The 13257-nt window shown below is 55.4% G+C and overlaps 2 protein-coding genes across 5 annotated transcripts; one reads left to right on the top strand and one right to left on the bottom strand.

Moving 5' to 3' along the window:
* The first annotated feature begins 655 nt into the window (after positions 1-655).
* SHFL (shiftless antiviral inhibitor of ribosomal frameshifting) lies at positions 656-5020 on the top strand. 2 transcript variants are annotated; one of them, XM_039873257.1, is made up of 8 exons: positions 790-810; positions 1267-1390; positions 1569-1618; positions 2993-3031; positions 3206-3355; positions 3803-3906; positions 4025-4179; positions 4724-5020. In XM_039873257.1, the coding sequence occupies exons 1-8, from the start codon at positions 790-792 to the stop codon at positions 4939-4941; spliced, it is 861 nt and encodes a 286-aa protein (XP_039729191.1). In that variant the 3' UTR covers positions 4942-5020. The 2 variants fall into 2 exon arrangements, with proteins under 2 accessions (XP_039729192.1, XP_039729191.1); XM_039873258.1 differs by lacking the exon at positions 4025-4179 and having other exon boundaries at positions 656-810.
* ANGPTL6 (angiopoietin like 6) lies at positions 4977-13229 on the bottom strand. 3 transcript variants are annotated; one of them, XM_039873254.1, is made up of 9 exons: positions 13036-13228; positions 11004-11092; positions 9287-9361; positions 8707-8731; positions 7844-8414; positions 6988-7165; positions 6283-6470; positions 5933-6203; positions 4977-5413 (listed from the first exon to the last, which is right to left on the bottom strand). In XM_039873254.1, the coding sequence occupies exons 5-9, from the start codon at positions 8405-8407 to the stop codon at positions 5223-5225; spliced, it is 1392 nt and encodes a 463-aa protein (XP_039729188.1). In that variant the 5' UTR covers positions 8408-8414; positions 8707-8731; positions 9287-9361; positions 11004-11092; positions 13036-13228; the 3' UTR covers positions 4977-5222. The 3 variants fall into 3 exon arrangements, with proteins under 3 accessions (XP_039729188.1, XP_039729186.1, XP_039729187.1); XM_039873252.1 differs by lacking the exon at positions 8707-8731 and having other exon boundaries at positions 13036-13229; XM_039873253.1 differs by lacking the exon at positions 8707-8731 and having other exon boundaries at positions 13088-13218.
* Between the last annotated feature and the right edge of the window lie 28 nt (positions 13230-13257).

Below are 13257 nucleotides of genomic sequence, written 5' to 3'. Positions count from 1 at the left end.
AACCGCGGACATTCAGATTCTGCTGGACTGCTGGGACCAGGAACCTGTTTTTTTAACAAGCACCTCCCCCATCTCCCCACTGCCTGTCCCTTTGGACCTGCACAGAGTAGCTGGCCCAGTGACTAGTTTGCCTACTAGTTTGCATGCCAAGTGCTACTAAGCGTTCTACCCAGGGTCTAGAATCCTGGCGTGCGCGGGCACGCACACACACAGAGATTCAGGATGTAGTCACTATTATCATCCCCATTTTACAGAGGGGTAAACTGAGGTTCAGAGAGGGGACCTGGCTGGGAAAGAGATTCAGAGAGAGAAAGGGGTCCAGGTCCCCCATTAACGCCTGATCCCCGGGTGAGGGGAGAGGGCGAGGAACTGGGGGAGCGCGAGCTGTGGGTCGAGGCCCGCACGAGTGGGTGGGAGATTCGCTGCGGCCTTCCGATGCGCCCCACCCCCACGAGAGACGTGAAGACGCGGACCCCGCGCAGCGTGGGGACATGTGACCGACTGCAGAGGCCGCGCCGCCTCCCCTGCCCGAGGTCTGCGCGTTCAGCCGCAGGGTGCAGACCCCGGGCGCCCTCCTGGGTTGGAGGCGCAAGAGCAGAGGCGGAGCCAGGGCGGAGCCAGCGCGCCCCCCCAACACCGAAAGCGAAAGAGAAGGCCAGGAAGGAAGGGCGGAGCCTGCCCGGAGCCCCGCCCCCTGCCCTGCGCGCTGCTGGACCTCGTGGCGCGCCCAGGTAGGGGGGCGCCGAGCGCGCAGTGCGGACCCTCGCGGGGAACTGCGTGGTCGTCACCATGTCGCAGGAAGGTGTGGAGGTAGGAGATGGCTGCAGCAGGGCTGGGGGCCAGCAAGAGATGCCAGGGAGGGGCCAGGGCCGCGGAGAGGGTTTCGCAGTTTCTGGGTACTCCATCCGAAGCCCACACCTTCCCCCAGGCTGGCTCTCGTCCCCACCTCAGAAAGGAGAGTGACCGCCATCTCCCCCAAGACGAGATGCGGCCTCCTCGACGAAAAGCGGGGGCGGCAGGGTCAAGGGTCAGAGGCCAGGGGTTACCTGGCCGACCTCCTCCCAAGCCTGGAACGCTTTCCCCAGTCCGCACCCTCCCCCAGTAACCGTGGGGACTTTGGCTTTTTCCGGGAAATGCCCTGGAGGGATGGGGTGGGGGTGCGAAGGCCAAAACCAAGGGTCAAGTTCAGGCCAGGAGAAGGATGCCTAGAAATGGGGGAGGGACAATTGTTCTTCCCCCATCGGAGTCCCCCTGTCCCCACCTCAGCTGGAGAAGAGCGTCAGGCGCCTCCGGGAGAAGTTTCATGGGAAGGTCTCCTCCAGGAAGGCGGGGACTCTGATGAGGAAATTCGGCAGCGACCACACCGGAGTGGGCCGCTCCATCGTGTACGGTGAGCGGCGAGGGATCCCCGGCCTGGTGGGGGTTCCGCGCATGGAAGTGCGATCTGTGCAGAGGGTAGGAAGAGGCGTTGAGATCATCTCTTGGGGAGGGTCTGTACTGGGGCTCCGGAGACCTTGAAATTCCCACAAGATCAAGGGCCTTCACTTACACTTAACTCTCCTGACCAGGGGTAAAGCAGAGAGATGGACAGGAACTGAGTAATGACCTGGATGCCCAGGTAAACTGCCCTCCTCCCCTCAAAGGGCGGGGTAACTGGGGAGGGGGATTAGAGGGAACCCAGCCCATCCATGGTGAGCCTCCTCAGTACACTGCCAGTCCACAGCTCATGGTCCACTCACATTTACTTAATCACTTCTTGGTCGTGTATCCTGCCAGGGAGCCTGCAAACAGTAGGTGCTTATTACATGTTGATGGTATTAAATGGGAGAGAGAGACACGAAACGAGGCAGTGACATGAGCCAAGATTAATGTCATCATAGAGGAGCCCTAGAGGTCAGGGAACCTTCCTGGAGGATGTGGTGCCAACTCTTCAAGGCTGGAAAAGAGCAATCCCTGGGAATGGAGGAGTCGGAAAAAGTCTTCCTGGAAGAGAGAATGGCATGAGCAAAGGAACCAACAGACAGGCTAGGATGAGCAGATGAGGGAGAAGAGAGGGGCAGGAGAGTTCATGAATTGAACATATGAATAAATGAATGAAAGAAAGGCTTTGAGGCACAGACACGTCATGGCTCTTTTGCCCTACAGATGGCTTTGGTGACTGATGAAATGTGGATTTAGCCTGCCCGAAGGCTTGGCATAGAGTTGTTAAAGAGTGTAATAAACTTATACCTATAGAGAGTATGATAAAATAATAGCAAAGAGTAGCATTGATTGAGCACTTCGCTTGCAGCAGGACTCCAAGAATTTTACTTGTTGACTCATTTCATTGCCACAGCGACCCTGTGAGACAGGTCCTATTATTTATCACCCCGTTTTATGGATGAGGAAACTGAGACAGAGTGATGAAGTCACTGGCCAGGATTATGCAATAGGAAGGTGGCAACTGAGATATGAACCCCAGCCACCCAGAGTCAGAGCCTGGGCCCTGAGATAGGACCCAGGGGGAGCGGCTTAGCCATGCTCCCACAGCTGGAAGTAATGGAAGGGGAGTGGGGTGGGACCTGCATCTATCGGAACCCAGAGCCATAACACTTAGCTTAAAGCAGCAAGGCCTCAAAGAGGCAACCCGTCCCAATGCCAACAAATGTGTGGCGTTTTCCGGCAGAAAGGGAGCATGGGGTCCAGGCCTGCTCCACCGCACTCAGTCAAGGTGATCTCGGGCAAGCCCTTTGCTGGCTCTGGACCTCAGTTTACCCATCTGAACAATCGGGATAACAGGTGTGCCCACCTCTCAGGACAGCTATAAAGATAACTGAGGTCACACACCTGGCTTTCAGTAAGGGCATTGCTCACTCAGCTCCTTGTTAGTTAGGGACACCCTACTCTTATGTGGATTGGAGAGGATCCCATCCAGGAGTCCCACCCCCAACAAATAAGGTAAAAAGAGGCCTGAGCTGAATCTCCAGCCTCTGCCCCTGGTGTCTCCATGCAGGACCCACCAGAGGACATGAAGCAGGACCGGGACATCCAGGTGAGTCCAGGGTGTGGGAATGGGGACAGTGGAGCAGGGCGAACACCCATGGGAGAGTGAGGTATGTCCTAGGGGCAGAAGGGAGATGCATCTATTGAGACAAGAGGGCTGATGTTGATGTTCGTGGAGGAGGAGTGACCATCCTCTAGTGCCCACACCCTGCCCATCCCATAGGCAGTGGCGACCTCCCTCCTGCCGCTGACGGAAGCCAACCTACGCATGTTCCAACGCGCCCAGGAAGACCTCATCCCTGCCGTGGACCGGCAGTTTGCCTGCTCCTCCTGTGACCATGTCTGGTGGCGCCGTGTGCCCCAGCGGAAGGAGGTGATAACCCAACCCCTGACCTTGACTCTCCTTGACTGTCTTGAACTCCACTCCCAGCCCCCATCCTCAGTGTCTGAACCTCTGCCCTAAGAACATCAAAGAGCTCATCCTTGATCTCAGCCCAGACCCCAACCCTGAGCTGGACTTCAGACCTTCAACTTGAGGAGCTCAATCCTTAACCCAGAGCCTGACCTCTGACTCCAGTTTGACCACTACCACAGAAATCATATCTGACCCCGAAACCACAACCCCAAATCTGGCTTCTGAACCCTCTAATGTTGTGCTTCTGGTAAATGCTTAACAACCAGCTCTTGCGAACAAGTGGCGGGAGACCCCAGATTGGTACTGTTTGCCAATTTCTGTGGTGTAAATATTCCCACTGTGACCAATATCAAGCTGCCAGAGTTCCCTCTGACAGCGAGGCTGCTCCCCACTCCGCACCTGCAGGTGTCCCGGTGCAGGAAATGTAGGAAGCGGTATGACCCGGTGCCCTGTGACAAGATGTGGGGTGTGGCTGAGTTCCACTGCCCGAAGTGCCGACACAACTTCCGGTGAGGACACTGATCCCCCGACCCTCGGCCCTGCCCCACCCCAGCCCTGCCCTCCCTGCCCTGGCCCCACCCTGGCCCAGTCTCACCCTCCAACCCTTATGGCCCTGCCCACCCCCAGGGGCTGGGCACAGATGGGGTCCCAGTCCCCTTGCTACGGGTGCGGCTTTCCCGTGTATCCCACACGGATCCTCCCTCCGCGCTGGGACCGGGACATGGATCACCGCAGCACCCACACCCACTCCTGCTCAGCTGCCGACTGCTACAACCGGCGAGGTGAGGCCCTGGGTCGTCCTTGGTGGCATTCCTCCACTCCGGGCAGTCTACTTAGCCTTAACTCCTGGGACGTCCACCTCTGGGGCCTTGTACAATGGTCTTCCACTTCTTCCACATGCCTCCCAAGGCCTCAGTCACTTCCCGTGACATCAGCCCCTCCTTCCACATCTTCCATGGCTCCCCAGGCTCCATGGCGTCCAACACTAGGTCACCCAGGACCCCTGGCCCTCCTAATACCCACCTCCCATGGCATCAGCCACTTTGCGCAGTCTTGCCGATGAGGGCCTGTAATTTCCCCCAGTGGCCCACACCTCAGTGGCCCATGATCTTATCTCCTGTTTTGTCTGCTGGACTCACAGGTGATGCCCATGTCCCTGGGTCTCCTGTGGCTGATACCTGTGACTTTCACTTCTGAACTTCCTATAGCTCTGAGCCTGTGACCTAAGCCCTTCCCCTCCCCAGGGCCTCCATGGCCTCAGCCCCCTTGTCCCCAGAGTCTCATGTGACCTCATGCCCCTGGACCTTAGAACCCTTCCCTCCTCAGAGCCCCACGTTCCTGGGACGTCCTGCGCACACCCCAAGAGCCGGAAGCAGAACCACCTGCCCAAAGTTATACACCCCAGCAACCCCCACATCAGCAGTGGCTCCACTGTGGCCACCTGCCTGAGCCAGGGGGGCCTCCTAGAAGACCTGGACAACCTCATCCTAGAGGACCTGAAGGAGGAGGAGGAGGAGGAGGAAGAGGGAGGGCACGGGGAGTGACCCCTGCCAGGTGCAGATGAAAACCAGACACGGTCTGTGGTTATTTTGTGTTGTTATAAAATATGAGGTCTAACCAAGATCTAAGTGCCCTTGGAGAGCCGCCTGGGTCGGAGATGTTGGCAGGGGGTTTCCTGAGTCCTGTTTGCAGGGCCCTGGGGAACAGATATACAATGGGAAGGTCTGTGGGACATGGCCTGCACGAAACCATGAAGGAGGTATGGCCAGGACAACTTGGGCTCCTGCTGACATCCTCTGGGACCTGGGGGACAGACGACGACTGGTCACAGCCTCAGGGGCCGGATCAGCATGGCAGCCTTCTTGAGAGAGTAAGCCCCGCCACGAAACTCGGCCCAGTAGACACCGTCCTGGTAGCGGCTGCGGTAGTGGCCACCATGGTGCCACACACCATTGAGGTTGGAGTGGGCACAGGCATGATACCACCAGCCTCCCCGCTGGTACAGGGCACAGTTACCTGTGGAGAGAGAGTCCATGTTCTCTTAACCAGAATAAAAGCCTCTACCAGTACCTTACTAGTGCCAGGCTTTTGCCAGACATCCCCTGGACCCCTACTTTCTTCTTCAGAGTAATGGCCTTAATTCCTTCCCTATCCTCTTACCAAAGCACAAGTCACACTTTCCCCACCCTTTCTGCGAACTAAGAGCTCTACCCTCATTCCTTTACCGGGAGGAAAAAAAAAAAAACCTCTACTTCCTTTCTGGAATAGTCTAAGCTCTGCATAGGCATACCCTACCATATTCCCCACATGCACACCCTGCCTTTTACCAGAACTGCACTCCTAACTTTTTTTTATTGTCTCATCAGAGAGGGAATCTGATTTCCCCATCCCCTCACCAGAACAAAAGTCCTGTCCTCTGTTCTCTTACATACCCTGATCCTTACCAGAGGGAAATCTTACCCCACCCACTTCATTCCCTCACTAGGAGTCCCACTTCCCTCACCTCCCACCACAACCAGAATAACAGCTCCCTACCAGAATAAGAGTCTCGATCCCTATCCACAGTGCTGAAAGGCTTGTCATTGTGCCAGGAAAGAGAGTCTCCAGCATTTCCATGGTACTGGCCAAGTCGTAGGCGGTAGTGGTCACTCTCAGGCTCCAGGGAGAAACCATCATAGTGGGCACGTGCACCACGGCCCCCCCAGTCCTCCAGGAGCACCAGCAGCTCATAGTCCCCACGGCTGGTCAGTTGATGTACAGGTTCAAGGCCCAGCCAGTATTCTCCATCAGGCTCTCCGAAGCCCACCTGGCAAGGCAGGAAAGTCAGGAAGTTAGGAGCAGGTCACCTGCCCGGCCCAGCCCTGCCCCTGCCTACCTGCGCTCACCTTGTAGTGCTGCCAGGTAGTGAAGAAGTTGACAGAGCCATCTTGCCGCCTCTGGATCACAGTCCAGCCTCCACCTTCCAGCTGTTGCTCACACCAGGCCAACACCACATGCCGGCCTGGTCGCAGCTCATACACTCCACTCCGCCTATGGCCTGCTGAGTGGGCCTCCGCACAATCCCGCCACGGGCCTGTGGGCACAGAGGTGTGGGGGAGGCACGTCCTGGATTTACTGAAGAGTCTTAATTCTCACTGGTTCCCTCACCAGAATAGCAGTCCTGCTGCTCCTATTCCTTCACAAGAATAAGAGCCCCAATACTCATTTTCTTTACCTGAATGACTCTTAAGTCACTCTTGGCTCACTATAGCACATGTGGAGCCTGGGGTTCTTAAATCTTGGTTCTATGATCTCACCAGAATAGAAGTCCCAAAAATGGCACTCTGAACCTGCTCAAATTCTCACCTAAGAAGCAGTCTTAAATTTTCTGTCCTCGTCAAAGTAAGAGTACCTCCTGTCCTATTTTCACACCATAGTAAGAATTTTGGTCTTTCATCAGAGTAAGAGCCATACCTCCTTGTCCCATCACCAGATTAAAAGTATTATTTCTTCCAGTCCTCTCACCATGAGAGGAATCTGCCATTAAAATCCTGACTCATTTCCTATTCACACTGCACTGGACACCCTCAACAGCTCTGCCCTCATCTTACCTGCCGGCTTGGTGGGGACAGCAGGGTGCCCTGCAGGCATGGGAGAAGCCATGAGCCCCTGCTGTCTCAAGGTTTGGTCTCCCTGGGGCTCTGGGGCTGGATCTAGCCTCCTGCTGGTGACATTGGTGCCACTCACCAGACTGACTGGAACCACAGGCACCAGGGGTGGTGGAAGGACCTGGAATGACCAAGAGAGTCAAATATGATTGCACTAACCCTCTACCCAGGCCACTCTCAGCTCCCAAATCTCCCAGCACCCAGAAAGGTGCAAGATCAGGCAGGGGTGTGGATTGATCTCCAAAAGTCTAACTCTGGCTGTCAAGAGCAGAGTTGAGTTTAAATTTCCACTCTGGTGTGTACAGTTTAACCAATCTGTTTCCAACTCCTTTTCTATAAAGTAGAGATAATGACCACCTCCAACAATGAGTATTACTGAATGCTCCCAACAACGCTGTAAAAGGTAGGGACTGTCACAGAGCAATAATCTCTTCAAAACCCAGGGCCAGACATGTTCCAGAATTCAGAATAATATGGCAGGAATTAGAAATGATAATACGGAATCTCTATTGTCCATTACATAACATCTCCATAACATGAGTCTTTGGTCTTTATCCACATAATATGTTTGATTATAGGACCCTAAGAATATTTATATGAAGTGGATATGATAGATAAGTAGCCACCAGTTGCGTTTTGACCCAAATGAGTTATGGGAGGAGAGGCAGGAATCCGGTTTTTGGAACTTCGGATTTTGGAAATGCGTATAAGAGATCGTGGGGTTGCAGGAGGCCCATCTTTCAACGATGCACACAGGAAGTGGCTGCGATTCTGGGGCGGGGGCGCGGCGCGGGGTTACCTGCTGCTGCCCATCTGCGCCCCCTGGACAAAGGCGCTCCAGGCGGGCGATAAGGCTACTTTGTTGGCTGACCAGCTGCGCCAGCTCGCGGAACTTGACGTCCAGCTGGTAGAAGCGGGCAGCTGCGCGCTGCGCCTCGGCAGACGCGTTGAGCACGCGTTCGCCAAGTAACGCCAGCGCGGCGGCCGGCTCTGCTCCAGGGCCCGGGCCCGCCTCGTGCTGTAGCTGCGCGCGCAGCTGGCCCAGGCGCGCGCTCAGGCCGCGGCTCTCCTTGCGCAGCGCGCGCACATCGCCGGCCACAGCGCTGTCAGCCGCCGCCAGCAGCTGGAGCTCGCGCAGCAGCTCCTCGTGGCGGCTCACGCGCACGCGCAACGCCGCCACCTCGCTGGCGTTCACCGCCTCTCGCGCCCGGCCGGCGGCCGCCTGCCCACTCCAGCACACAGCGCCAGTGAACTTCTGCTGGGGTAGCACGAAGGTGTAGGCACAGCGCGGAGCACCGGCCCGCGCACACGACGCGCCCAGCAGGAGCAGTAGCTGCAACGTACGCTGCCCAGGCGCCCACATGGCGGACCTGCAGGCAGAAGATGAACAGGAAGAAGGGAGGGACCCAGGAACCCAGACCCGACACCCAAATCTCAGCCTGAGCCAAACCCAGCTGCTCCCACGTAGGAATGCACGTGCCTACACCTCCGTGGCTCTGAGTCCACACACTCCCGCCTCCATTTCCCACCCACCCACCCAAAGCTGTAAACGATCCAATGGGATCCCGCCCTGGCCTCTCCACTGAGTGCTAGACGCCTCAGATGCAGTGCTGGACATCATGCCTCTTGCATTCATTCGGCAAGCATACACTGAGTGCTTACTGTGTGCCGGCCTCAGTTCTGGGAGCTGGGAATACAGACGGGAACAAAAAAAACAAAATCCTTGCTCACCAGGAAGAAAATAAAGTATAAGATTAATAAAGTATTAGACAGCACTAAGTACTAAAAATAGTTAAAGAGTGGAAAGACATGGGTATCTGTGCGGGGGTAATTTGAGAGGAGGGAAGACCTCCTGGAGGAGGTGACATTTGAAGAAAGACCTGAAGGAGGTGAGGAAGGAAGCCATGGTGATGTCTAGGGAAGAAGAGCAGCCCTGGCAGGGGGAACAGCAAGTGCAAAGGCCTTGAGGTTGGACCATACTTGATGTATTAAAAGCAACAGGAGGCAGGGGGGGGGAGGGGGCATGAGCCAAGTCTCACTAACTCAGCCTAGTAGTGGACACCCCATCTCCCACCCCTCAGATCAAAACTCTGGAGTCATGCATGTCTTCTCTTTCTTCACAGCAGATCCAACCCGTCAGGCAAGCCTGCCAGCTCTTCTGTTTAGACCCTGAATTCCTCCACATGCCCCCATCCTCACCCCCACATTATCCCAGCTCAAGACAACAGCTGGATTTCCTTACAGCAGCTGCATCCTAGGTCTCCAGTCTTATGTCCTCAGCTTCTGGTCTGTTTCTCCCCCAGTGGCCAAAAGATGCCTGTGAACACCCAAGTCAGGTTACGTCCCACCTCTGCTCAGGACCTCCACGGCTCCCACCTCCCTCTGGGTAAAAGCCCAAGTCCTCCCCGAAGGCCTCAAGGCCTCGCATGCTGTGCTGTCCCCTCTCTGCCCTCACTTCCTCCCACTTGTCCCTTGCTCTCTCTGCTCCAGGCACCCTGGCCTCAAGGCACCTTGCTGTTTCTCAAACATACCTGGCATCCTCCTGCCTCAGAGTCTTTGCATGTGCTCTTTTCTCAACCTGGAACATCCTTCCCCGAATTTTAACATGGCTCCCCTGCTCTCTTTACTCAGGTCTCGGCTCAGCTGTCCCCTCCTCAGAAGCCCTCCCTGTCTACCCCATTTAGAGTTTCCCCTGCTGGGCACTCCCTATACAGTCCATCTTTTTCATTTTGGCATTATCACTCTCTGAAATTGCCTCGTTTACTTGCCATTGTTTATTATCTGAACTCCTTTACCGAAATATCAACCCGGAGGCTGAGTCTGGGTTGTGTTCAGTGCCTGGTGCCACAGACCCCCAACGCCCACATGCCCCAGGTCTGCTGTGCCCCCCAGGTGTTCCCTAACTCACACAGATGACTTCCTACAAGTGTCCTCGCTCGAAAGTGTGTAGTTATAGCCACCTACCCCTGACCCTGTAGGGTCCATATATGGGCCCCCATTGCCTTCATTCTTGGGGTTCACAGCCTCTCACATGGGGACACATATGCCTCCCACATATACTTGCTGGCACGCAGAACGCATCTCACATGTCCCCACATCACCCCATCTGTACCAAGTTTCACTATGTCCTAACCTACACATCCTGGTGGCCACACAGGCACATGTCCTGTGGTCTTCATCATCACACACATTCCCTCATTCACATATTCAACAAACAATCCTTGAGCACCTATTGTATGCCAAGAGCTATTCCAGGTGATGGGGACACAGCCATGACCAACACAGACAAAATCTCTGCCCCTGCAGAGCTGACATCCTGGTTGGGAAAATGGACAGTGGATAGGTCAGGGCAACAAGTGCTTAAGAGAAAACTCAAGCAGGGAAGAGGGTGGGAGTCCTGGGCTGGGGGAACATTTTAAATAGAGGGGCTGGGCCTCTATTTAAAGAGAAGACCTGAAGGAAGAGAGAGGCAGCAGGAACAGCAAGTGCAAAGGCCCTGAGGTAGGACCTTGCTTAATGTACCCAAGGAATAGCAAAGAGACCTTTGAGGCTGGAACAGAGTGAGTGAGGAGGAAAGTGGGAGGAGGTGAGGGCAGGAAGGTGAGGGGACGAAGTGTGCAGGCTCTGAGGGCCTCAAGGAGGACTTGGGCTTTTCATCTGAGTCATGTGGGAAGTAAGGAGTGGATTATGAGCTGGAAAAAAGGACATACACAACTGAACCCACACATCAAGCAGGAGCTCCTAAGGGCAGAGTGGGGTCCTCTCCTTGACCCCCAAAGACACCAGGACCCCCACAATAGAAATGGACCACGTCCGCTGGAGGTAGAGTGTGTAACACCTCAAGATCTCAGCCTGGGATGAAGAGGAGGCCTGAGAAGCCTCCCAGACAAGCAGATGCCCAGGTCTCCAAACTGACAGAATCAGCCTTCGCCTGCCCTCCCACCCTCCTGCCCTCTCACCTCTCACGACTAAGACTCTGAATCCAGCCGGGCTCGCAGCAGGCACACAAGTCCAAGGAGGAGCCGAGGGTCCAGCAGGGGCCGCTGAACTGGAGAAAGGGAGGGGCCAGTGGGAGAGCAGGAGGAAGGAGGCTTGGTAACCACCCCCTGCCCGGCCCTCCAGAGCCTGGGACTGGAGCCGGGATGCTGAGCCCAGGAGCCCCAACTGTAAATATTTAGGATTTCCCACATGAGAACTGATGCTGAATTGCCAGAACCCCCTGACCAGGCCACTAGAGCCAGATAACACAGGTCAGTGCCCTGGACATTACCCCCACAACAGAGCACAGAGCATGGGAGGCTGCAGGCCCTGGGGGGTGGGGGTGGGGGTATCGGAGCCCTAGACACAGACACACCCACACACCACAGAGGACAATGGCCAAAATCAGCAGCACCTATTGTGTGTCAAGCATGATTTTAAACTCTTTAAACCTTGTATTTCATTTAATCCTTGCAATCTGATCTGGCTTCTGTGTGTAGCCTCATTTTAGAGCAGGGAAAACAGCCTCAGAGAGGGTGAGAGACTTGCCCACAGTCACACAGCCCGAAAGGGTTGACAATAGTATTTCACCCAGGTAGCCTGGCTCCAGAACTCACACACATATACCGTGACACCCGTGTGCACATAACAGTGCAGCACAAAGACACAGAGACACCCAACAAGACATACGAACAGCTGCACAAAGCAGCAAAGATAGATGAAATCTGTGTATGTGTGTGTGTGTCCACGGATTTGCCTGGCAGACACCTACATAGATCCATTTGCCAAAGACAACTGGAAACACAACAGATTCAGGAAGCAGTTGTGTGTTCAAAATATGGTCACACGCACACATCGCAACTTAAACATCCTGTGGGCTGAGTTTGTCTGTGCCTGTGTGTCAGACACACACGCACACTAGCAGGCACAGAGATGCAGACCAGGTACACAGTGAGACCCTGACACCCGCTCGCCCCTACTCCCAGCACACTTTCCATTTGCCTCCCACACACACTGTCACATCTTCACACAAGTCAAGTCATGCAGTGACAGAAACAGGCGGAAGTAGCCATACAGCCAGTTCTCAGGGGGTACAAAGAAACTCACACAGAACCCCCAAGGGCACAGGCCTGGGGTCTCCAACCTGTGCGAAGGCTTTGCTGACCAGCAGTCTCCTTCCCCAGTTCCGACTGTTCTGAACTGGTAACCCGAGTGGACTCCCGGGCTGAGAGAGGAAATGGTCGTCCCAGATCTGAGAGAGGCTGCCAGGCTGGGCTCCAGGCCTGGATTGAGCCCCCCACACTGGGCCCCTCGGCCCCCCACCCAGAGCCCCCTCCAGCTTCTCCCATTGGCAGCGGAGAGAGAAAAAAGCTCCTCAGTCACAGAGAAGGGCTGATAGAAGGGAGAGAGTCCGAGAGACAGAAGAAGGGGGAGAGACATGGGGAGTCTGGAGAGAGAGGATAAGAAAAATGGGGATAGGGTTGGAGAGAGAGGAGAAAGATGGAAACAGGGAAAAAAAAAACCAGACAACTGATGGAAGAAACAAAGTTGAAGAAGAAGGAGACAGACATAGGGAGAAGACAGAGATAGGGAGGGGGAGACAGATGGAGAAGGGAGGCAGACAGAGGAAGGGAAGCAAATGGGACAGGGAGAGAGGTGTTAGGGGCGTTCATCCCCCCACCCCCAAGGTTCTGGGGAAGAAGCCGGAGGCCTGAGGCCAAGATTGGGGCTTTGAGCTGAAACCGGGAGAGGATGAATTTGTCATCAAGAGCCCATATTGCCCTAAGTTTCCAGAAGGTGATGTGGAGTTTCCATCCTCAGCCCGGCCGCAGACGGCGCCCCCAGGGAGGACATTTGGCCTTTAGAAGCTGGGGGCCCGAATGACTAAAGGCCTCCCAGCTCTACTCCCTTCTCTGGTTGCTCCCCAAGTGCCTGATGCCATTGTGCCAAACATTGTATGTACATTCTCTCTCTTAAGTAGCGGGTTAGAAGGTAAATGTTTATCATGCTCACTTTAGGATCCTTTAAGAGCCTCGGGGTGGGGAAAGTGGCTCTCAAAAATTACACCCCTGGCGGAAGTGGCCGAGGCGGGATTCGAACCCTCAATTCATTTCTTCGCGCCTCGCGGGCTCCTTGAGCCGCGCGGCTCCGCCCCGGTTCCCGTAGAAACAGGCGCTGGGTGTCTCCACAGCAATACCTCCAATAATTCCCCCCGCCCCCGCCGCAATCTGGTGC

This window comes from Pteropus medius, unplaced genomic scaffold (assembly GCF_902729225.1).
Source record: "Pteropus medius unplaced genomic scaffold, Ma_sr-lr_union100, whole genome shotgun sequence".
NCBI classification, from domain to species: Eukaryota; Metazoa; Chordata; class Mammalia; order Chiroptera; family Pteropodidae; genus Pteropus; species Pteropus medius.
Note: the sequence above shows the minus strand (reverse complement) of the source record. Positions and strands in the feature narration are given on the sequence as shown.